Genomic DNA, 26,038 nt, shown 5'->3' on the forward strand with positions numbered 1-26,038 from the left:
AAGCAGTAACTGATCACACCTTTGAGTTAACATGACATGTATGTCCAAGTTGCTTTCCAAGTGACATAATTAACTCCTACTAGAAGTACTACATTATTAGATATTCTCCTTAGACTCAGCCCCTGGAACAATGACCACATTAATCTGCTTCTCAGCTGGCTTTTTAAAGTGTATTTTTAGCCTTTCCAGCTAGAGGGGAAAACTTGGAAGGAGGGATAGTCTAACTCACTGATTTCTAATCTCAGGAGTCAAAGAAAGTCAAACTAACAGCCCAAATTTGAGTTGATATACTTGAGGCCCATGTAATGATTTTTGTGAGTGCCTGGAACAGGTGACACTACTGCTTACCTTTTGGAGGATATTCAGTGGGCAGAGCTCCCCAGGCGAGCTGATATAGCTTCAGTTTCCAGTACATGAGTTTAATGAGTTTAATTTTTTAACGCAATCCCAAAATGCTTGTTAGCACAGATGCGACTTCTCAGTTCCATCCACCCACACTGAATATGCAGCAACTGCCAAAGCTACACAGCCTGAAGTACTTCTGTTTAAAAAAAAAAAATCTAGCTAAAATAAATCAAAAAACTGTCAACTTCATTTGTCAGAAACCAATATACTTTTCAAGCCATTATCCGCAGCCATTTTCTTCTCTTGAAGAGACAACTTTTCCTTTGTTAAAATATCTACTTCATTTGACTAAAACTCTTCTGATCTTGCCTCCTTGAAATACATTTGCCTTAGAAAATAAACCAGTGTTTCCTTTTATCCAAGAAAAGCCCACCTTTAGCATGAATACTTGCCCAAAAATTGCAGGCTGTATTAACTTCAGAACCGTGGAAAAATTCTTAAAGTACGGATTCTTGTTAGGAGATGCACAGAATCGACACTCAGCTTAGTCCTGGTGAGAAGGAGTCGTAGTTGCCTGCTCCTCCCCAGACCTACGAGCTGCTCCACTTTCGCGTGGGGCAGAGTGAATATGCATATGTGAAGTCAGAGAAACACATCCATCGCGCTATACTTAGTTTTACTGGCTGCTGTGCCACTTCCCGTTGCTAAACCCAGACACTTCTAACTGGCTCCGCGGAGCAGACAAGGGACTCCATTCACTGCTGGTTCCAACAGCTGCTAAATAACCAGGGTAACACAAACCCCGGCCTCAGCAGGATGAATTCCTAGCTCAGCTTGGACAGCTTTGCCATTTCAGGCTGTCACTACATTTGTTTTTGCAAATCTTCTAGCAGCAGTGCTTAGTCCTCATATGTCTGAACGACAAGGTACTCACTGAAATAACATGCTCAGAAAATCCCCTTTCTGGGTTATGGCAAAATTAATACAGCTTTGAAGGAAAAGAGTCTCTAATAAGACCGAACAAGTTCAATACTCATATTCTAAAATAATTAAAGCTACAAAAGAAGTCACTGTTTGGATTGCTGGTGTATTAATAAAAAAGTCTGTTACTACAAAGGAAGGTAACTGTAAATGAAAAGACAAGGATTATGAATAAGTTAAGTGGACCTGGAGTGACAGTGCTTAGTGTGTAGTAGGTCAGTGATGGATATTATTCAGGAGAGATCAGATTTTTTTGATAGAATAATAAAAGTGTTTAAAAATGATTAATTGAAGAAAGATAAGACTAGCAAGTATATTCAACGTGAATTTTAAGCAGCTAAGATACAAACGTGTATCTTACATAGTCCACTACTCCAGAGGCAGTAAATGTTTCATTTACTGTAAAGTTAGTAGCCACTGAGATTTTTTTCAGAAAGTGGAGATACTTCTTGATTATGGAAAACGACCTATTATTCACATCAAAACAACAGAATATTTGAAGGAAGTAGGATAGGAAAAACAAGCCCTGCTCTCGGAATCATTAGAACACTTAAGCATGTCAACAAAAGTAAGTCTCCAGCTGACAACTGGGATTCTTCAGTTACGTAAGAACAGCCATGCTGGGTCACACACAGCCCCATATCCTGCCTTTACATTGCCAATAGAAGATGCCTGGGGAAAAGGGTAATGAAGTTATTCCAGAATAACTTTCCAGGCCTCCAGTATATTGCATCCAAGGGACTTTATGAGCCAGAGCTGGTGTCTTTGTATTTAACCTTCCTAACAGGCTTCTTCCATTACTTTGTCCAGTTGCTGTCTGAAGTAATGCAAACTAAACTTGTCACATAAACAATATTCTGCTGCAATGTCATCAACAGCTCAACTACACACTGCATGATGAAGAACTGGCTTTCGTTTGTTTTGAGCACGACTTCTGCTAGCTCCATTCGATGCTATGCAGTCTTTACAGTGGGCGATACTGAACCATCACCACCTGTTTATGCTTTCTCTGCCACCCAGGATTTTTACATGCCTTTATCGTATTCCCACCTCAGCCACCTCTCTTCCAGGCTGAAGAGCTTTAGTCTCAGGCCTTCTGATATGGAAGCTGTTACTTGCCTCTGGTCATCTTTAAGCAGTCCTCCTTTGAGTTTTTTCTTGTTCTCCATATACTGCTCCAGATGAAGAGATCAGAATTATATACAGTGTTCAGTCCATAGCTGCACACTGGATTTGTACAGCTGCATAACTAATTTCTTCTCTATTCCTAACATCCTGCTTTTTGAACTGCAATTGAATATGGGGATATCTTCATGCCACTGTCTTGCAACTCCTATTCTGTTGCACTAGCAGTCAGCTCAGAGCTCAGCATCTCATTTGTAAAGCTGGAACTATTTTTCTCTGTCACCTTCCACAAACTTGCACTGAATTTCACACCAGTTGCTCAATACTGCAAGATCCTCCTGCAGTTCTTCAGTCAACCTTTGTCTCTACTGTCTTGAACATCTTGGCATTATCAGCAACTTTACCACCTTGCTATTCCATTTCTGCCTTTTCACATCATTTGTCATAGTCTAATAGCAGCTTTCAAGGAGAAAATAGGTGAGTTGCAGAGAAGTTAGAAATATAGAAAACGTCTTTTCTATTCAGCTTCTTGTTTGATAGCTGCTCCATTTCTAGCACCTCTTCTCAAAGCAAACACATGAAAGTCATTCCAGCAAGTTACACGCTATAATCAGTGCTTAGTGCACTGTATAACCTGGTTAAATCATCAGATATTACTATCCCTGTGGTGAGAAGCATAAAAATTAAGACAAAAATGACTTTGTAAGGGAAACTGCTGAACTAGAAGACTAGTTAAAGAAGGTATAATTGGCTCCAGGGAGACACAGAGCAGGAGATGGGAAACCTGAGTGTGTGTGTGAATGCAAACAGAGCAGAAACATCCTGCAGATGATGGGTTTTTTCTACTCATTTGGTTTCAGAGCAGTAAAGAAAAGTAACAAAAACGTAACAGTGGGGAAGTGAGTGACCTAATTCCCCAGAAAAAACAGCCCAGATCTGACTGGGTTAAGGACTGTCATTTCAAAAAGCAGAAACTACATAGAAAATACTTAGATTAACCTTAGTTTAGGCTAGCAAGGAAAAGATGCAGAAGATGACAATCTGAATTTTCATGCATGAAGTGTAGAGCTGCTTACAGGACAATCTGATCCATAGACAAATAGTAAACATAGAGAAGGTAGTCAGAAATTCCAGATTTATCTAATAAATTGTCACAAGGCAAATCCCCATAAGAGCAAGATCTTTTGCCAACTTGCAGTGCTAACCTGCACATTAATGCAATTTGTTCTTCTGTAGCACTGAAAACATTCCCTCCTTGTATTAGAGAAATATGGAAAACGGTTGTAAGGATTCACCTAGGAGTGAAAAGAACTTGGAGGTGATCCTCACCAAAAACCTATTTTACTGAATTGGGACCACAGAACCTTCTTCTCTTCACCCAGAATGAGAGGAGACAAAGTAGGCTATTTTGCAAGAGTAAGGCAGGCTTTTCAAGACTGGATTATGCACACTGATCTGTGAGCATGCTAAAATTTATGAAGAAAGGGGAAGGGATTGCTGCTGCTTTAGCTCCTCCAAATGCAGATACTCTGAGAACATAACATAGACAGGCACTCTTTTGGACTGTTTCAGGGACAAAGGTGATTAGAGAGCGCTACTCTCCCCAATTTTAACCAAATCAATTCCTCTTTTGTTCTGATTTTCATCTGTTGCTTAGAGGTTTTTGAATAGAAATGCAAAATGAAAAGAATTGGGCCCACTTCCTTCTAAAATAGATCCAACAACTAGGAGTAGCAAAAAAGATTTCATTTTGACACTTGTTTGCCACACAATTACTTCACCAATATTTCCTGTTCAGAGGGTGGAAAAAAACCTCAGTGTTGACACAGTCAGGGAATAAGACCTGTCACTAGTTATTTAAGGAGCCTTCCTCCCACTTAATACTGGCAGAGCTGTCTGAGACATCTCTACTGTGGCCAGCATTTGTGGTGGTATGACTGGGGTGCCCAGGGGATTGGCCAGTATATTGTCAGCTGTTTTTAATTAGAGGCTGGAATAGCCTTCATTACTACTTCTGCCTTTGGGTGTCTCCTCCCCCAGTGCTTCATTTACTCTATTTACTATATATATTCCAAGGGAGGAAGGAAGAGGGAAAGGATTGGAAATTCCCACTGGGAGGTCTAACATTGCTGCTCACTCAGCAGTTCATTTCCTCTTGTTCTGTAAAGCAAAGGTTAGTTTTTAATGCATCCATTTACAACATACATTTCTGTGGAGTTTGCTGTGGAAGGTAATGTGCTTTTCTGTAGAGAGAAGGAGTACAGAGCACCAGGAGCTACATCCTAACCTAGGAGGGTGTAGCAATACTACCCTGCCTCTTGTGGCACAGATGGATTTTACACCAGCAGCAATGGCAGCAGTGACAAGCAGAAATATTCAGAAACTACCATTCAAGTTGTTTTAAGTTGTTGCTGATACATGAAAAGCATGAACAAAATATGAAATGTGACTTTTTATAAGTCATACAAAGAATAGAAATCATCTAACTATTTGTACAGTTCATAGGAGCACTTAACAGCCCATAGGAGAAATGATATTTGTATTCTCTACAAGGAGTGGGGAAATTAATGAAGTGCAACATGATTTAAATCTAAACTAGAAAATAAGATCTCTGACAACAGAGCTTTAACTGCATTCACAGACTCATGGCAAGATTTTTACCAGTTGTGCCACACAGCTTGCTTTGGTTTTATGTATCTCCCTCACTTAATTTAGGAGTGATGTTTTGCAAGATGCAAATTTTAACTGAGATTGAGGCCTACAAAGTGTAATTTTGTGACATCTGGAAGGGAACTTGCTTGAAGTGCCCCTTCATCTTCTGGTTTGAGAGGCCAAGAAGGTCCCTTTATCATCTTAAATTGAGACTTTTTTCCTAATTTGTGAGCATTGCCCCTCATTCCTTCTTCCTCCCACTCCATAGAAAAACATTCCCAGTTGTTGCTGGCTTATATAGGTTGTCAGGACAGCTGACTGCCTGGATTACACTGGGCTATATTGTATCCCTTCAGGAACCAGCCACCCTAAGTGCTTCCTTTGGGACCAGGGCTCACCACTGCACTGACACCAGCATACCAGGTGCTGTCTTGAAATTTGAAATTCCAAGACAACAGGCAATGCTGCAAATGCTTCTCGCAAAGTCATTCTCCCTCTTGATCATCTTCTCTACAAACCTATTCCAAACCAGATATGTGAGTATTTGAAATTATGGTGAACTTAAACGCAATTCTGACTTGCCTCTTAAAAAGGAGGGACAGAATTCTGCATTCTGCATCTTGTCCAGGTATTAGAAACTAAAACTCCTGCTTTTTGGTATCTAGTTCCAGTTACATTTCTACTGCTTACAGCACTTAGCTATGACAATTATGTATTTAAATGTTTTCAAAATAACTGTAGCTTTCCCCAGTGCAGGGGCTGAAGTGGAACATTTCCCACCCCATGTAGCTACTGCTTCCAAAGTGCTTCTCAGTCTCATCTTTGTAAAGACATTTTATTTAGTGTTACTGAAAGACACTAAATCACTGCCAGCTTCTTGAGATGCCACTGCATTATCAACGTAAAACCCCTTCTTTTAGGGCATTCCTTTAGTAGACTTCCATGCTGTTGTGACTTCTTTCTTAACTTGCAAAGTTTTCTGAAAAAGGAACCTCACAGAGTATCTTTGCGGTGAAGTACAGGATGCGTCTCAGCTAAAGAATCGCTATTTAGCAAGCAACTGGAGCATCCAGAAGCAGCTACAACTATCTTCAGATTGAAAGCTGCTGCACCATGTAGGCTTAAAGTGGGTCTTTAAGCTTAGATTTTTTAAGATGGGAAGCCAAGCAATATTTGGAAGTTAAAATGTCTTTAGAATTACTGACATGCTTCCTGCTCATCTACACTGTTGCCAGAAAGTCTTTCCATTGCTTTCCAGCCACTTGCAGCATTCAAAGCCAACACAGCCACGCACTGCATGAGGTGATTAGAAATAACTTCCTGGGCAGGTTACAGAACTGAGCAGGTGCCAAAGCTACCAAAAATGGTAAGGGAAGTGAGGCAGGGAAAGGTGTTTATACGGACATATTGTTTTGAGATCTCTAAATCTCTTACTAGCTGAAGTAAACCATAAAAGCATAATGTTAAACTTATATAAAGCCTGCATGGTTGGTCCCTGAGCAACTGGACCAAGAGCTGAAATGTAGAACCCTGGTAGCAGCCAGCGCACCTGAGCTCCTATGGGATACATCAGCTCTTGCATGAAGGAGCAGCAAGGATTCGGGGGAAAACACCCCTTGAGGTCATGCTCTCATAAAGAATGATAGACCACCAGTAGCCAGAAAACGAGAAGCCTCTGAAGTACCCGTAAGGACTAACAGCATACAAATCCATGACTGAAATTCAAAGAGGAGGGCATGATGGATGCCCAGGAGAGACCTGCCTATAGCCTGAAATCATCTTTTTTCCATGAAAAGACCAACAATTCTAAACAAACACACAGGGTCACACCTCAGCTTCTGAAGCTGGAAAAGCTGAGTAATAGCAAACAGTTGTGCTGATCAAATGCACCAAACAGCATCAGTCCTCCAAAGGACTGACTAATCCAGGGTGGTATGTCTTTATCACTAACGTCAGCTGTGACTGTTCAGTCAAACTTCTACACTGACAATCGGATCTAATTAAAATGCAGCAGAAAGCAAGATCACCAATTTAAAAACTTAAATCCTAATTACTAGAGAAACTAGACTAACAGATTTGTTCACAGAACTGAGAATTTCCTGACAGAAAAATTGGTCAAGTAATGCATTTATCTAATTGAACTTAAAATTCATACCTAGTTCAGTCTGAAGGACAGCTGGTCTTTTCCTTTAGCTGTCAGTCTCACACCAATTCAGTTAGAGCAGTGCAGGGATGCTGTTCATGAGCACTGGATTATAGTCAACCTTTCATTAAAGGCATACATGTTTAGCACTGTGAAAAGCTATTAAAGCCAAGAACTCAACAAGCACACTTAAAAAAACAAACAAACAAAAACTTAAAGCAGGTGAGAGGTGTCCCTATTCTTAGAAACCTGGAGAAGTAACCTCTTATAAACAGATAGCTGCCTTTGACTCTTCAAGCATCTGAGTTAACCAACTTCTGAATTTCAAAGACACTAAAAGGACAGATTTAAGAGGCTTCTTGCAGATTGCAATCTTGCTAAAGAGATGCAGTGCTAAGTGTGGATAGCTTATTGGATTTTTTTTAAGTAATCTTAAACCCGATTTATAAAAGCCTTATTCGAAGAACAACAGACAAAACCACTGAACTAGTTTAAGGTTTCAAGGGTGCTGGTTGACCATGTGGCTACGTGAATCTAGCAGGCAGCTGCTGCCAGAAAGGTGGTTCTTCCCCTGCTCCCAGCTGCCTCCTCTGCTGCTTCCTGCACATCCATCTGCTTTGCAGTATGCTGCTGCAGGAAACCCACCCAGCCCCTCCCAAGTTTCTGCTGGTTTAGCTCCCTGGACCAGTCACCACAGGGCTAGATGAGAACCAGCGCTGGTAAGGAAGGAGCACAGTAGTAGGGGAAAAAGCTTTCTTTTGACAGTTTTTCCATCAGTTTAGCCTTTCTGTAATTCAAATAACCAGCTCTGAAGGTACCTATATTCTATAAAAGTTTACTTCAAGATTAGGTATTTCCTAGATCTGCTTACAACCCTCTCTGTCTGAGAAAAAAATTAATACAAGCATTCTTACTTTGAAAATCCTGAGTGAAGCTTTTGAAAATTATGTATTGTGAATATTGTGGAGACTATTTATAAGGAACTTCCTACTACTGGAAGCACTACTGTTGGCCCTGTTAAGTACTATAGATGTATGCCCTTGTAGCAGGAACAAAACTGAGTGACTCAACTAAAATACATGGAATTTAACCATTTTACTTCAAAGACAGGGCAGGACTTCCTACACAATGACCTGTACTATGTAATTATGGAGAAACAGACAGTATTGGCTTTGTTCTTCATACATGAAGGTGGCTGCTGTAATCTAAGGCAAATATATAAAATGCAGGTCATTCCTTTAAACTGGGGAGGAAAAATATTCAGCTCTGGGTGTGGAGGTCTCAACCCAGTTTTAATGGGCACTTCTCCAATGTTATGAAACCGCTACAGTGGTAGCCTATTCTCAGGGGAAAAATACAACTGGAAAAATCTGCATGTGCAAAGAGGTGCAGCCTGGGCAGGGGAAAAAAGGAAGGAGAACCGAGAGTGCACTGGTACAGCACAGAGCCACCACATAGCGGATACAAGCGCTTATGGTAGCAGGCAAGTGGCAGCCACAGGGGCTCAGACCACTTCTATAGAGAGGTTAGCATTATCCTGACAACTTGAATGGGGATATGTAGCCCTTAAAAGCACCATAAGAGTTACGAAAAGGAAAACTGCAAAATAACTGCTTACCCTAATTAAGATTCACAAACAGACTTCAGCAGCTGTGGAGATTCATCTCCTGTTTGTGTCTGGAGATTTGGGGTGGGGATCACTGTGGAGAGCAGAGGCTCTGGCAGGCGTGAATGGGAACCGCGCAGCTGTCTTCAGAGGCACGCTGCCGAAAAGCCGGGACATTCCTCCTCCGAGGCCAGGCCTGAGATGAGCAGCAGTATTTCTTGTCAGATTTAAAACTGCATGACTGCTAGCATGCAAAGTTGAGAGCTAACACATGTCACATGGTGATGTGCCTGTTCTTTTACACTCAGCTAACAGCAGTACCAGTATTTCATCTGAAACAGCCAGAGAAGTTTTTCTAAATCTGGATAATTGCTCTCTAGAGGCTGAATTATTCTCCAGACTTAGACAAAATCCTTGCATCTTGTCATAATGAAGGTATAAATTCTAGTAAGATTTACTTCCAAACAACATGATCTTAGTCTTCCGGCAGGTAACCATCTAGCCTGCTCAGGTATCTGCAACTACACACTAAGAACCACAATTTTTGCTGGAAAACTTTATTAATAATTTAAGGAATCCATTGTGCCTTTGGCTTGCTCCCTGCAGGGAGAGCAGAAGAGGGAAAACAGGAGTGTCAGGGCACATGCTTCTGCTGAGGCCGTATCTGTTCTGTGGGTGATGACCTGCAGCGCTAACCAGGCAGCGCTCTTCCTTCATTAGTACTAAATGCTTATTCTGACATGCATTAAATTCACAGCCTACAGAACATCCTCCAGCAGGGCATGCTAGTATTATGCCTTGGTACTACATGGCATATTTCCACAGCACTTGGTATTGAGTGCCTCACAGTTTTGATATTTTATTCACTTGACAGTCCTGCAGAGCAGGGAAATATCCCTGCTATGCACAGGAAGGTCTAAAGCAAAGAAATTAAGTCATTTACCAAATATGCCCCTGGAAGCTATGGCAGTGCAGGACTCAAACTGGTGTTGGTCAGTATTTCTGCCTAGAGTTTGCTGTTCAGAGCTTTCATTACAGTATCTTTTCAGTCTCTCATAGTCAATAGTAATGCTTTCAATACAAAGGACATAAGACTTGGAAAACAGCTCGTGTCTCAAACAATATTCTCTCCCCAATAACTCCTACATGTCCTGACACTAATGAAGTAGGGTTAAACCAAATTGTTTTAATTTCAGGCATCAAAAAAGAAAAGGAAGAAAGTCTGTCATAGAAGAAAACCTCTGCAGTCAACCTTGCAGAAGTGTGGCCCTGTGGAAAGGGTAGCGTGTTAGCAGTTCTGCTAGAGGCCTGTTGCATAAACCACCCCATCTGCTCATGCCTCTCATTTAACTGTAAGATAAAACAACACTGTCTTCCTGTGATAAACTTTGTACTCTACCAGTGGAAAAAAACTGGACTAAGTAGCTAACTACTATAGAAAATTTTTATAACTGCAGGAATTTTTACTCATGTCAATACTACAAATTTCTACATTTAAACAAAGATGATATCTTCATCGGGAGAAATTGTTTTTCATTTCAATTCCAGAGCTGCCCTCCCTTGTCAGCACAGGCAAAGGATTGAGGTACAAACTCGGCTTCAATATACTGTGTTTGTTAACAGGGCAAGAAAGAAGAGGGCCTATCCAGGAAAGCAACAGAACATGAGGAAAAAAAGCCAGACAAGTTATGAAAGTAATAGGAAAGATGAAAAGCACAGAAGAAACAGAAGGGCTTGTATGTTGAACAATGCAGAAAGGAACTGTAGGAGCAGAAAGTAGACTTGAAAGTAAGGAAGGGTAGTACAGCATCTTAAAATGATATAAGATCCCTAAAACAGAGTTGTGAGATACCAAAAGGAACAGAAAAACATAAAAGAGAACAGACTAAGCTGAATTATGTGACTTTACCCCAGCCTCACTTTCAGAAAGGATAGGGCTCAAAATAAGGATGTAGGGAGCTGAATAAGAGTGCTGCACGTTCGCAGGAAAGGAAGTAGCCATTCTTCCTTAAGTGGTCACCAGCACCAATTCCTGGACATTCAATTCTGCTTCCCTTTATCTGCGCCACAGATCACCTCACCCCATGGAGTATTTAATGCAGAACGACACTATTGGCTCTCTAACACACAAAATAATCTAATTTCTTAAAGCACCAAAGTGATCCCGGGAAGGGTAACCCTCAGCTTGGTGAAATGAAACACCACTGTACCAGAATAGTTTCTTCTATATACTAAAACTTGTTTTTCTTATTAACAAACTAAGATGCTGCTTCTATAATAGCTTTTTATGGTTTCACAAATTACAAGCCCATCCCCCTGGAGGCTAGAGTGGGAAGGCCAGGGATAACTGCATGATGAATGAAGAGCGTTTTATTCTTTAAGAGGAAATAATGGATGGATAGATGTAACAAAACCAGATGCCAAGGCTGGAAAATGCACTTAGATATCTCCCTCATAACAACTTAGGAAAGTGCAGGAGAGAAGAAAGACAGCTACAGCATACCAGAAATTATGTCCCTGCATTTACATGAAAGTATATAAGCTGGGGTAAACAGTCTTAGTTCTATTTTAAACAAACTTTCATGTCTCCTGTCTGTTTTATGATCCATTAATATGTTATGTTTAATGACTTTTAACTGACTAGCATTAAATGAATGACAGGTGACTTTTAGAAAAAATACAAATGCATCCCAATTTAGCAGATCAACTATTCCACAGTTCAGCAGTTAAGAATCAACTCTGCAACAGTGCCGGGTGCTCTCATCTTTGGCAGTTACATGCCAAAGCCCTGAACACCAGGGTTAGGGGCTCTGCAGGGGATCTTGTCTCCCAAACCCGTAATCCAAGTGCATGAATATTTACTGCAATTCAGTTTTATTGTTTAATAGTAGAGCAATAAATACAACCAAACAGAATACTAGATTTCACTGGGTTGCCAGCTTCAGACTCCGTAGGCAAGTCTGATAGAAAACATTGAGCAAAGCACAGTGCTTTGAGTTTCCATTTCCAGACAAGCCAAACAATTAACTTGGCACAAACACTAACCTTCATACAGACCTATTACTGTGCCACAAGTGTTTTGGAAAATGGGCTGGAACCACAACAAGCACATTTTTCCCTAACAGCCTACAAGATCAGACAAGAGAGCACGACTGAACATTTAGCCTGCAGACAGCTTTTCTGTGTTTGTTTATGCAAGAGTTTTAAGTGTAAACACCTCCACAGGACAGGCCAGCATTATTTCCATTTTACAGAAGACACAAGTGCACAGAAGCAACTAGAATTAATTCTCATCGGAGGGCTCAGATTAGCTAGCAGAAGAATCAGACTTGTCTTTTCACGCATGAAAGGCTGCCCGCGTATTTATACACAAACAAGTTGGAAAATGCCTTATTGGCAGATGAGGTTATCTAGGATAAAGCCTAACAAACTAAATTAAAAAGGAAGCAGTTCAGCACTTTAAGGCAAAGGCAGATCTTACACAAACATGTATCCACTAAAAGCTAAGACAGGCAGCTATGTATGTGTTTTTGATTCTGGATCTTGTCTGCTTTCATAAGCCAAAGTTTGCTTAAAACACTCTTCACCATAGTAATGTCAAAAAAACCTTCTACTTCTCCTTACTAACAGAAAAACCTTTCAATAACAGATGTAAATTAATGGATTGTAGCACCCTCTCGTGGTAGGTTGGAAAATTGTGTTCTACGTCAGGAGCAGCAAGCAACTAACCTTTTACCAAGCTGCTTTTCAATTCACACAGCTGCCTTAGGTGCTGCCCTGGCTCCTCAGTACCGGGATGGCTGTGCTCTTTCCTACTCACCTGCTGCAGGACACGTTTCAAAGGCAGCTTCTGTGCTCCAGCACAACAAGGTGGGCTTTGTGCGAGAGCGCAGGCTGGGGAGGCAGAGGAAAGGCTGTGTGAAAGGCTCCTTGGTTGGATGCTGTTCTTGTGCAGGAACAAATATGAACTGGTGACGCCTCACGTGCATCAGCTGCGCTGACACAGCAGCGAATGCCCAAGAGGAAACTTGGTCATAATCAGCACCTGGGGATACCATTCCCTGCTGTGTAAAGCAAGATAACTAGCAAAGCTCGCCTGAGTCTGAACAGCCTATAATTGTGTTGCCTTAAGGTATGCCAGTTTCTGTAGATCACAAGCAAGTATAATAGTGGCATTAAGTCTGTGCCCCTCTGTCTGTACAGGTATTGAGAGGGTGGAGGAGCATTAGACTAGAGCCAGGCTGGACGTAGGAGCACAGTTATGTGCTTTGCCACCAATCTCTAAAATGACGAAAGCATTTTATTAAGCAGAAACACTACCACGTGGCATACGCAGAGAAAGTCATTGCACTTTTACTGTTACAGTGCAAGTTCGTGCATTGATGCAGGGGACAGTGCCTCATTCAAATTTAGCTTAACCATTTGGCTAAAATGGATGGAAGCTACAGACTTGTACACAAAAACAAGAGAATTATAACTTCTGTACAAGACTACAGACAAGCTTAGCTTTCACAAACTTAAAGCTATGTCCTATTTCAACTTTCCAAAGCCTAGCTGCATTTCTAATTAGGTGCTAAAGTGCAGGAATTGCTTTGCAATTAAATGATGACTCTTAAAAGTGCAATGCCCTTTTAAAACATTTTAGCCCTAAAGAAGTTGAATACAATTAATAACTATGATGACTTAAAAACAGAAAACAGATCTTTACAGACAAAACAGATTAAATGGTCTTATTTGAAAAGCAAGACTGGTAGACATCTGTTTCACTGGCTAGCAGGCTACTCAAATAACAGTTTGAGCATCTATTGATTTTGCACATCAATCTTAAACCACCTAATGCACCTCTGGAAGGGGGGGGCGGGGTGGAAATCAGGCTAGGTACCTGACTCAAATTTATTGGATTATTTAAAAAATAGATCTGTTTCTTCTAACGTGAAAAATTAGCTTCTCCCTTACTATTATGCTGTAAACCTTAATACCCACAAAGCTTTTGGAGATCCTAAAGAAAAAAACCCAACTACCTACAAATTGAAATGCTAAAACTGCCAGAAACTACATACCATTTCCCTATACAAGCCAGGGATCTTCCCCAGACAAAGCCTTTCTAATCTGATAAAGTACCGCTGCTTTCTCTGTATACTCTTGAGATTAAAAAAAAAAAAAAAAGCCATAAATCAAAATTTAGGAAAAAGAGCAAATATAATCCTGGATAACAAGCATAAAACTTATGACCAATGGAAAAGTAGTTTGCTTTGCTTCCCTGGGTAACTGGGACAGAGCACAGGTTTCACATTGCTATCACTTAGGAAGGCTTTGTTCACCCCTCCCCAAGCTGTACAACTCGCCTTGCCTGAGAAAAAACCAACACACCGCTCATCTTCCTAGCAGGGGGGACTGCAAGGATGCTCCGGAGCCTGCAGAGAGCAGGCTTTCCCTATTCACACATGTTCCTGCCACACATGGCAAAATTCATCATGGCTCACTTGATGCCAGCCGAGACAGTAAAAAAGCAGGTTTGAAAAGCAATTAGATCCAAGCAATATCACCATAAAGCTATCAAAGAAGAAACTTTCAAAGCTTCTATTCTTTCGGTCTTGCCTATACCACAGCCTTTATTCTTCGACCCACATGTCACCCTAAAAGTAACTTTACCAAGACACAACTCTATTAATATCAATGATATTCTAAAGAGCATGTGTAGGACATTCAGCAGTTGAAATGCCACATTTGAAGAACCTGATATTTTAACTTCAGATATCTTAAATTTGAGCCTGAGGAGTGCCAACTATTAGACTGAATGTTTAGTGTGCTGGTTTATAGCTACTCTAAAGATGAAAAGACTTAAATTACAGAAGGAGAGGAACCACAAATCAGCTCTCAAACACAAAGGACACTGTTTTTCTCTATCTTGCACTGAAGTGAACTGTGGACACAAAGAAAGCTTTACAGTTAAAACCTGTGTTCCAAGAAGAAACTGCATTAAACACAAGCAGTAAGCCCATGTTTATGCAGTCCAGCTCAGGCCAGTATAAACTCGAGCTCTGCTGGATCCAGTAACTTAACCGGGGAGGGGAAAGGAAGCCATGCTTTATTTCAAAGATCTTCAAGGCTACTTTGATATATTTGGAGACTCCAATTCTCTCTTCCCAACTGACTTTTACTTGCATCAATTTAAAAAGTTTGCATAAACAAAGGTTTTCATTGCCAAATTTGCTATTGCTAAAAACAATCATCATAGTTTCATTAATTGGCAAGTTCCAACATTAAGTTGCTGGACTAGAAATAACACTTAAAATGATTTCTTTTCAAATCTATTCAAGGATAACCTAAATTAATCATTTTTCCGGTTTCATTCTGTTATGAAAGTCCAGCGATACCAGTGTCACTGTATCTAGTCTCTGCTTCTGCTCTTGGCTTTTCTAAGGAGCAACACAAAATTGATATTCTCATCAGTTGCACACCCTCCCACAAGTTTCTGAATAGCAGCAGTAAAACTGAATAGTCTTGTTAACTCCATAATAAGCAAAATTAGCAAAATGAACCCAGGGCCACAAAAGCTTTGAAATCATCTTGAAAAATGAAGCTGACCCTGTAAGCTAGGGAAAGCCTCCTTATATTAATTTATTCCCTAGTTTAGGTTTAAAGGGTTATCTTCACAATCCAGGAGATACTAAATCAGAGGGCACAAAGCTTTTCTGGTTTTTGTCCAGAAAGCTTATATTCTTGCTCTATGAAAGCCTTTCAGGTTCCTTACTTTTAAGATAAATATAGGAGGTAATACTAATTTACTTGGATACAAAATTTAAACAAGTTTCTAGGCTAAAGCCACATTAAAACATGTAAAGATCTGTGATGCGAACATGTTCTTCAGTTTTTGCAGGCCCTATACATTGGCCTGTTTCAGTGTCTACCACGCAGGCATACTACTCTATAGTCGTTTTTTCCAGAAATAGTGGGTTTAGTGGAACCTGAAATGTGAAAAAACAGGAGCACTTCATGACCAATGCTACATGCTACCAATACAATAGCCAAACTTAAAGTTGTTTCCTTCAGCCAGAAGCGAGCCTGACACCTCTTTCAAAATTAGCAGTGGTGCTGAGGACACTTAACCTGCAGCAAAAGTGATTAGCAGTATCTTATACCACCCCACTATAAGCCCCACTCACAAGCTTAGAGAGTACAAGCATGCATTCACTATTCAGTTCTTCTCGATTCTCAGAATGGTTGAGGTCGGAAGGGACCTCTGGAGATCTAGTCCAACCCCCCCTGCTCAAGCAGGGTCACCTAGAGCACACTGCCCAGGATCGTGTCCAGACAGCTTTTGAATATCTCCAAGGAAGGAGACTCCACCTCTCTGGGCAACCTGTTCCAGTGCTCAGTCATCCTCACAGTAAGGAAGTTTTTCCTCATGTTCAGGTGGAACTTGCTGTGTTTCAGTTTGTGCCAGTTGCCTCTTGTCCTATCACTGGGCACCACTGAAAACAGTTTGGCCCCATCCTCTCTACGCTTTACCTTCAGATACTTATACACATTGATAAGATCCCCCTTCAGTCTTCTCCAGACTGAACAGTCCCAGCTCTCTCAGCCTTTGCTCATATGAGAGATGTGAGATTCCACCACTGATAAGAAGGAAACAGGAGGAGGAGGAGATCTTATCAGTGGGTTTTCCCTTCCCAAAGGGAAAAGTCCTGCAAGTTAACATCTGATTGTGCTTCAGGATCTCCTAACTCCTAATCTATGTGGCCACTTGATCTTTTTGTGCCCGATGTCAGTCTTCAGCTACTGGGGAATTCTCCCCTGTTGGTATGCTGCCCTTTACAGGGACTTCCGACAGCCAGTAATCCACATCTGTCTTTTCATAGAGAGTTTAGAAGGCCCCTCGTCTCATTCAACCAGTATTAAGTATACCCGAGACTGTATTTTAGAGCGTATCAGCAAAGGAGAACAATCAAAATAAAGCCTGCAATATACTGAAATGCAATATCAGGGAGAAGCTGCAAGATCATCTTTTACCTTTTTCTCTCTCTCCAGTCTTTGCTCATTCCCATTCTCTCCTTTCCAGCATTATCTGTCTTTCTGAAGATTTTCTTCTCTACAGTTCATCCTACATATCCTAGCTGAGATGACCACAAAAAGGAACAGCAGAGGCACTCGATACTTTGTGGCTGGCATTGTTAGAGGAGAAAGGAAGGAGAAATAGGCTGGGATGTGCATAAGGTCACAAATCCAGAACGTTCTCATCCTCCCCTCCAAGCTGATTGCAATAGGAGCAGGAGCTGGTGCTTACGCCTTTTTCATACATAGCTTATACCAAAAAGAAGCTGCTTCACTATCATTTTCGTATTAAATAACAAAACAAAACTCAAAAAAGAAACAGTAACACTATCAAATTAAAGAAAGGTTAAGGTGATGCAGAAATGCCCTATGGAAAGTGCAACCTTTCCTTAAATACTGTAGTCTCAATTTTAACATCACCATCATCATAAGATATTTTCAAATCAACGTACATGAAGCTCAAAGTTTATTAAAACATGTAATTGTCCTTAACTAAAGTACTGTAGTAAGATTAAGATTCTAAGGACAACATTTGCAGATTAAAATACCTCTTCAGGGGCTGGGGGAGAGGGGACAGAAGAAGGAGAAAATTTCCTTGAAGTCCAGTCTTAAAAGAAATATATTTAAATGGCACTTCAAGCACCAAATAAGCTTGAAATAAAACCAATGCAATTCTTAGTGAAGCATTTCTGTCCATCTTTACCTCCCCCAAAAGGGGCAAAGTTGTTTTTTGATTGTTTTTTGAAACTCCTGTAGTGGTTTAGCTGATATTGGAAACTACCTTTCCCATTAAAAAATTAATTTACACACAGCTGCAGATAGGCATCTCCCAATATGATTGCTTATGCCTTTCCATAAAGCCCACAAAGCACATGAAACCTCCCAAGCAGATATTGCTAATATAACTAAGCTTTGTTGTTGTGGTTTATGGTGTTACCAACAGGAAGCCTCAATGGTTTTGTAACAGTCACTTATTCACCCAGAATAATCTCTATGGATAGTATTGAGATCAGCCTTTACAATAAAACAAAGTATTTCATAACCACAAAACCAGACAAATGTCAGGGACGATACAATAATGGTGAGAGAACTATTACTTCTGACCCAGCAAGACAACTGTGCTATCAGGCTTAGCGCAAGCTTTTCTTTCTTTCCTGTGCTGTTGAAAGAGAGAGAGTCTGTTGGTCCAAATAACTATGGGAAATTTTTTTTCCTAGTAAATACTCCTCTGAATGCTCTTAAGAATATGCCTATTTCTGCAAATTCACCTGCATATCAAGTCAAGGCACCATGCACACTACAGCTACCAAGTTTTGCTTCACTCATATACTGTTGAAAGAACTGCTAACCATTTGGCAAGCAGTGATTTCGGACATCAGATGCTGAAACAGCTGTAATATAGGCGAGGCTTTAGTCAGAAGCCATCAATCCTTAGTCCTTTCAAATACAGCCACATGCAAATTAATTCAGAAAGTCAAGTCACTAAGCAAAATCCAACTGTACTACTTGTAATAACTTTCACACAGATCCCTACTAGAATAAGTATACAATTATTAAAATGCTGTATCTTGTTTTATGTTAACCGGATTTTTGCATAGTTCCTTAGGAGTCTGAACTAGTCACCTGTCAGCAGTGTTTAGAAGAGAGCTTACAAATAGTAACTTCAGTGTACATTGGAAACATTAAGTGGTGGCCACTAACAAAAACGGGCTAGACTAAGTCGCACTAACGACCATTTAGCTTTGTCTGTAAAACAAAGATCTAAAAAGTATGATTTGACTTTAGCAAGGACTGGCTTGCTTTAGGAACAAACAAACATGACATTTGCTGAAGTAAGTGGGTCAAAAAACAAGTCACTTTCTCTAAACACCAGCAAAAACATGATTTCAAGCTTACTGTCCCAGAATCTGTAACTAATACTAGCAATAAGATCTTCCTAAAACCAGCTCCGCCATAGCATCTCTAGGAGATAAGGGGACTGAGGAGTTGGGACTGCATGAGCTGTCAGTCCAGCTACATTAAAAAAGAGTACATAAGCCACCTGTGGCAATTCCTTTTGTGTTCAGTTTGCTCACACAAAGTCACCTTCCACCAAATTGTTCACTTGGCCACGTCCTTATTTCCCCCCCCCCCCCCCAAAAAAAATACAAAATTTTTTTAATAAAACATGGCACTTGCAAGCAATAGCAAGTTTGTAAAATATTGCTAGAACAACTCGTACCGCACCATCTGCTACATGTGGAGAGCTGAGAAATTGCAGAGATCTGCCTGGACTTTGAAAATCGATTAAGGTAGTTCAGACTAACATGTTTTGAAGTAACTTCATTTCAGTCCTGCCTTCTTTAGACAAAGTTCCCCTGTGAATGTGAAAACAACATAGGAAACATTCACATCCCCAATATCGGAACAGATCAGTAGCCTGGATTACATTGTCCCTTCCACGAAGCTGGTAGAGTCCTCTCACTTGTGAAATACAGTTTGCAAAAACCCCAGCTTAAGACAAGGTGTGAAATGAGTAGTGAACGCAACTGAATCGACAAGAATAATTCAGATATCGCAGTGAATGATGCAATCGAGAACACCACGCGTCTGATTTCATGTTCCACAGGAGACATTTCTCCAGCCACTTAGCTGAACTATCCTTTATTGCCCGAATAATTAGTTAGGAGAGTTATTTATACATTATGGTCCCACAAGATTTCTGATTTACAGTACAAAGAGTCATGCACTGAATACAGTGATTATATTCCATCTGCACAGGGCATTTACTGACAGGAAAGTCTGCGGGCATGCAGCTCTGGCCCAAGCTTGCTGCATTTCACTGGGATGAAAAATAAAGGACATTTTAGGAGGCCCACAAAGTGCAGTTGTTAAACTGACCCTATTTTCTCTTCCTCTTTCCCTGTTCCTGTATCCAACCCCTCCAGTTTCACTGAATTTCAAAGGGATAGTGTTATTTGTGCTTCTCCCTATTTTAGAATGTTTTTTATCACGTGACATAGCTCTCTAACTGTCTTAGGGGCGCTTTAATGATAATTTTATTTTTAAAAGTATAGGCTTATCTTGCTTGACCTTGATACACATAGTAAAAGGTTGCTAAACTCCTCCTCTAGGAAACAAAACAGGGAACAAATGTCCTATGCCTGCTAGATCAAAAGCTCAAGTGTGGCAGAGCCTGCCACCACCCCAAAATATATCACCAAGGCAACTGTAGCAGTGTTGCGAGCAGGTATTACAAGGGCTTCCCAGCCAAGATTTAAATAATCTGATTTTCCTCCAGTTTCTCAGCAAATCTTTTTGGAGATGAAAATGATGCTTAAGAATATCTTAGTAAAGTAGGCAATTATCACTGCTCTTCAAAAAGAAACTTCAAGCATGTCACCCTTCAAAGGTCATAAGAGGAGTCAAGCAGAGCCAATGCAGCCTGGAAGCTGTTGGTTGTCATCAGTTGTTCCCTTCCCCTCAAACACACTACTGTAAAGAAGTGAAAACCTACCTCCCCGTTCTCTCCCCATTTCTTCTCTAAAAGGCAAAGCAAGCTCATCCTGCAGCACCAAGTACTATCTTTCTTTCTTGGCCACACTAAGTTAAATATAAGAGTCCAACCATAACTTGTGTTTGCTACAACTTCTCCTTCTTGAGTTCTCTGCTGTACTAATTAATTCTGATGCAGCGTAAACAGAATCACTAGTGTTCGAACAGTTCTTCAATTTACACTCTTCCTTTCTAGTACATTATTAGCAACTAAACACGCTTGCTGATCCATTGCTTGCTTTTATAAATCACAGATTACGTGCTAGGAATGCTAGCAATGAGGCACCTCGAAGGGCTAATTCCAAAAGGCTGCAAAATCCATAATAATCTTTTGCATCTTGGGGAACTCTGCTCCACCGGTAACAAATCACAGTAGTGTATCAGCTTGATTAGGGCTTTTCTGCTCAACTTTATAGCAGTGCTCACAGAATTCAATGCTATGGGGAGCTGAAAGCCCCAGGGAGCGCAGGTGTCTGTCCTCACAATGGCATAGTGGGGTACCATGACGCAGATTTCCTTATTCTTCCCATAAAGCAGAAAACATCTCTGAACTCGTTGCTTCTTCCAAAAAGGCATACAGGCGCTATCTACGTGCGGATATTTGTACTGCCTTCTCCTACACAACTGCAGCTACTGGAGGGAACTTCTGTAACGTGTGAAACAAGCTTGGGACAAGCTGGTTGAACTCAATCTCACAACTTTTCAAGAAAAAAATACCATTGTCTCAGGTTCTTCATAGCACAGCATAAGAGATTTTACACTTCTTTATTGATCTGAGACAAACCGTTCTTCAAAATCCTGTAACAAAATGGGTCTGAGGTGGAAATCATTGTTTACTTCCATCCTTTTTCGTAACTGACCCAGAAGAAGCAAACCCCTTAAAATAAACTTTGGCAAGAGTACTTAGTAAAGCTTACTTAGTAAAGCTTACTTTGCTCCTGACACAGTATAGCGTCACATCTCCTAACAAGAACTAAAGCAGGGATTTATACCTGTAAGGGTCTAGCCCAGCCAACTGGTTTTCTTCCTCACGTCCATGAATGTGTCAAGGGAAGCCAAGGAAGGCAGATAATCCAGACTTATTCCTAAACTGGCTGGGTTAGTCACTGGACTAAGAGTACTAGCCCATAATCTTGTGCTTTTCCATCACTTGTCATGCACTGTAATACTTCCCACAGGAAACAGGATGGAAGGGCAGGTTCAGAAAGAAATGGCTAGAAAATAGGAATCAAGTAACATTGCCAGCAACCAGTCTCTCAGCAAGAGAAGTGGTGCTCTTAAGGAAAACTAGCAGGAAGCCAGGTTAAGTAAGACAGGAAAAGGTCAGTAAATGAAAAATAAGAATAGAAGTTAGTGAAAATAATCTCTCAGACGAGGGGAAGCGAGGATCACGAGAAAACAATTTCTCTGAGAAAGGAAGTGAACTCCTGATTCAGGAACACCACAAAAAGCTTTGGTTATTGCCCAAGCCAAACATTTGAATAGGTACCCAGCACTGATGAGCATTTGCTACAGGTCATTCATAGGGAGTTAAGGTGTTTACCACTCACTTCTAGTGAAAGGTGCACGGGCTCAGGGGTCAATTTAACGGTGCTGAGGTATTCAGTAAGATGGGATGGCAGTCTGAAGGCTGCGCCTGCAACTCTCAGAAGCTGGATTGTTAGAAAAAGGTTTTGACATAATCTGAAAGAATAAAACACTATACTGTATCTTATTTTCAATAGACACACTTTCCTTTACCGTTTGCAAAGAAAATAACAGAAGCAACAGAAACCTGAGTAAAAATATATTCCTCAGCTTACTGCTGATGCAAATAAACTATGCAACAGCAACTGTTTTAGAAGTTACGATCACTGTATCACAGAGAAATGCTCTCTTTAAATGCCGCTGAGCAGTTTAATTCAGAGCCTGTTTGCGTTCAAGGCTCATTCTCGTTTCTAGCTCTATGCAAGACAGAACAGAAGGCCGGACAGAGCACATAATTTGTCAAGTTTTCTCGATATACACACATGCTTAAAAAAAGCTTTTTCTCTTCATTTTCCCACCTCTGCAAGTAAACAATTCTCCCTACCTTCTACCTTTAAAATTCAGTAGGGCAGAGGGAGGAGCAAGAACAATTTTTTCAGGATCCTGAACTACTTTATCAGTAAAAAATGGAGAAGTGAAAGGATGCACTGAGTCAAGAAAACCCTGTGTTTCTCTTCAGCAGCGACAGGGCCCCACCCCACAAACATCCTTTCTGTCCTTCATAGTACACTTGTCTTGTAAGAGCAAGAACATAATAGCCATCTTTGCTACCAAAACACTAAAAGACAGTTTGCCATTAGTGGGGGTATTCTAGCTGCTAAGTCATGCTTAGCAGCCTACAAAGCAGTTCTGCTTGGCTACTGAAGGCTTAGGCTTCAGCATACTGAACAGCACCAGAGTAAGCGCATGATTTGAGACCTGCTCCTAACATTGCGAATTTACGGTAGTATTCTGGGTTTTAGTAATGTTCCTCCCAACGTGCCCTACATAAAAAAGGAAAAGCAATGAAGACAAATATAGTAAAACACGATGTTGATGATGCCACAGTTAAAAGCTGAAATAAAATAGTAATCCTTAACTTTAATTGTAGTAATAGCAGGTCAGCATTTCAGCAAATGCGGAGTTCTGTTTTGCTTTTGAAGTTGATAGTGCTCCCTGAACTCAAAAGCTGTGATAACACTGAGAATTTAAGAACCAGATTTAGTGCCGCACTCTTGTTTTGATAGATACTTACGTGTCAGCAGTCACAGCAGACGATATTTACATTTAGACTGCTGGCTGCATGTTCCTTAATCTTTTTGCCTGTGCTCATTCTATTGAGCAAGGGAAAATATGTATTGTCAGAAGCAGCCTTGTTCCATAAACACTGACATCTCTCTCCACCTAAAACAAGCCAAATCAGTGATGCTCTCAATAGCGGATTCAGTCCTTTGGGATTAGAGACGCATCGACACGCCATGTATTCCCAACACGCTTGCCAAGGCAGGCAGGTTTCAGTATATCCTACTTTCTCAAACTCGCGCGTTACAGCAAGAAGTTGCCAAAATAAAGATAACGAGCAAAAAAAAAGCATAGGAAAGTTGCACAAGAGAGGGGATCTGAAGTTGCGGGCCCTGCTAAGAGGGGTCACAGGAATGAACCGTGTTGCGTTTAACGTGCCACTTTGCAGCAAGGCGAACGGGAACGGGAGGGCAGGAGCGGGAGGGCAGCTCCGGCGCTCCAGCCGCAACACGAGCGTCTGCTGGGCCGAGAGCCGGCGGGGCGCGCCGGGGGTCCCCGGGCGGCAGGGACGGAGCGGCCCCGGGCGCCGGCAGCTGCGGGCGGAGCGGCCTGGCCGGGGCGCCGCTGCCGGCCGAGGCCCGGGTCGGCGGGGCGCGGCCCGGGTGCGCGGCGGCGCCGCCCCCGCCCCGCTCCGCTCCGCTCCCCTCCCCCCGCTACGGCGACAACAATAACGACGACGACAAAAGAGGGCGAAGGGGGGGGGGCGCGTCCCCCCCGCGGCGGCCCCTCACCGTGCTGCGTGAAGATGTTGAAGCCGCCCTCGGCCGCGCGCCCGGCCGCCTCCCGCCGGCGCCCCGCCGGCCTGGCCGCGCTGCTCCCGCGCAGTCCCCGCGGCGGCGGCTGCTGCTGCTGCGGCGGCGGCGCCTGGAGCCCGGCGCCCGGCTCCCCGACGCGGCCCACCTGCTGCCCCATCCCCCGGCCTCGGCCCGCGCTCACATGCCGGCGCGGCGCGGCGCGGCCCGGCGGGCGGCCCCCGCTCCTCCCCCGGCGCGGCGCGGCGCGGCGAGGCGCGGTGCGGCGCGGCGGCTCCCGGCGGCTGCCGCCCGCCTCGCCGCCCCCGCCGGCCCCCGCGGCGCTCCGGCCTGGGACTCACGGACTCGCCCCCTCAGCCCCCGCCGCCATCTTAACCACAGAGCTCCGGCAGCGGGGACAGAGCGGCTCCCGCAGCCACCTCCGGTCCTCCCGCCCCCGGCGGCCGCGCCCGCGCGGGGCCGGCGCCGTGGGGCGGCGGGGGGAAGGGGGGAGCCGCCCCTCTTCCGCATCGCACCCCCGCGCCGGGGCGGCGCGGCCGCCGGCCCGTTGACGCGCGGTGTCGTGGCGCCCTCGGGGCCTGGCGGTGGCACAAGGCGGCGCCCGGCGCCCTGGGGCTGCTGCCCCGGCGCCTTGGGGCGGGGGTGGCCGCCGCCGCCCGAGGGGCAGAGCCCGCCGGGCGCCGGTGCGGGCCCGGGCCTGCCCCCCCCGAGGGCCCTGCCCGGCGGTCGGTCAGAATTCGGGGGCGACGGCGGCGCCGCTGCCGCATGCGGTGGGAGCGACCCCGGGCTCGCGCTTGGCCGAAGCTGGGCCCTCACTGGGGTTTCAGCCCCCGGGTCTGCGCTTTCTAGCAGCAAAGAAGTACAAATCCGAGCAGATACGGGATTTAAACCCGGGACCGCGTGCTTGTCCGGTGGTTTCGGCTTCAGGAGGCTTTCCAATTCAGAGCAGGAGAGGGTAGGTCCCATCCTGGGAAGTAACGGCCCGTGTGGCTGCTCAGCGCACCTGGCTATGGAGGTATTGCTCTCCCCAAGCTAGCTACCATTTCAGCAACTTATTGGCAAGGTTTGCTACTTCAGGGATGAGCCCTGGTCAAACTCATCTCAGTGTCCTCCTTGTCACTGACGTGACAGCAACAGATTGGCTTGGTAATACTTGGAGCCAGCCGGCCACCAAGGAGACACAGCGACCTGCGTCCGGATCCATGTGGTTTCCTCCGTGGGGTGTCCTGGGGCGGGAAGGTCGGGGAAGACTCTCTGTGCTCCACAAAAGTCGGCTGTCTTATATGAAATCTTTAGCAACACTTTTTGGGTCATAGTCTACCTTCTCACGGTAGCAAAATGCTCCCCATGCTGTTGCAAACTGGAATTGTGCCCTGCTGCAATAGCAATTCAGCCTAAAACAGGGTGGTTCATCCAGCTGGGTTGGTCTATGCTCCGACACAGGCTAGAATAAACAAGAGTGAGGAGCACACGGAGCCAGAAATGCTTCAACTCATTAAATTAATGGACTAAGAACGTGGCGGAGATCAGGAATTACAAACAGGCTTGCTAATAACACACAACAAAACAGTTCTTAAAATAGCACTGGGAATATCTGGGTGTTGCATCGGGTACATGCTGCCAAGTCCTGGGACCTAGGATGGACGTGACTATGTGAATATGAGCAGAGGGTTTCTCCGCAAGACTCTTCAGATGGACAGTGTCAAGCAGGGTTGGCCCGCATGGGAGAACTCTGCAGTGGAGTTATCTCCTGGTTGCCTTCCAGCCAGAATTTGCAGGGCTGGCACTTACAATTGGTTTGCCTTGTAAACAAAATGTATATTCTCTGGAGAGTGTAGAGAAACAACAAACCTGAAACTCCATTTACTGTTGTGTTGTAGAATAGAACCACGCTTTAAAATAAACAGTAGTAGTATTTTTCTTTCCTAATGCCTTTTACCTACCAATCCTAAAGAACTATCCAGAGGAAGGCCTTTAGCATTTTAAAAGAAGATGCCAATATCAAGAGACTGTTACACTTAAGTGCACTAAAGAGAA

General features: G+C 43.0%; 2 protein-coding genes across 5 annotated transcripts in view; one reads left to right on the plus strand and one right to left on the minus strand.

Moving 5' to 3' along the window:
* Positions 1-24,176, minus strand: part of ABL2 (ABL proto-oncogene 2, non-receptor tyrosine kinase) — a 50,747-nt gene extending 26,571 nt beyond the window's left edge. For 2 of the 3 annotated variants that reach the window (XM_064515629.1, XM_064515628.1), the window contains exon 1: positions 23,981-24,176. In XM_064515629.1, coding sequence (XP_064371699.1) covers positions 23,981-24,161 — 181 coding nt within the window. In that variant the 5' untranslated portion in view covers positions 24,162-24,176. Of the gene's footprint in view, positions 1-348; positions 696-23,980 lie in introns of those variants that run through there. The other variant, XM_026101002.2, reaches the window with a different exon arrangement.
* A 503-nt stretch (positions 24,177-24,679) lies between these two features.
* The window catches only part of SOAT1 (sterol O-acyltransferase 1), a 45,792-nt gene continuing 44,433 nt past the window's right edge, over positions 24,680-26,038 (plus strand). For both annotated transcript variants that reach the window (XM_026101007.2, XM_026101009.2), the window contains exon 1: positions 24,680-24,956. The gene's annotated coding sequence lies outside the window, so the exon portion shown is untranslated. The remainder of the gene's footprint in view (positions 24,957-26,038) is intronic.

This window comes from Dromaius novaehollandiae, chromosome 8 (genome assembly GCF_036370855.1).
Source record: "Dromaius novaehollandiae isolate bDroNov1 chromosome 8, bDroNov1.hap1, whole genome shotgun sequence".
NCBI lineage: Eukaryota > Metazoa > Chordata > Aves > Casuariiformes > Dromaiidae > Dromaius > Dromaius novaehollandiae.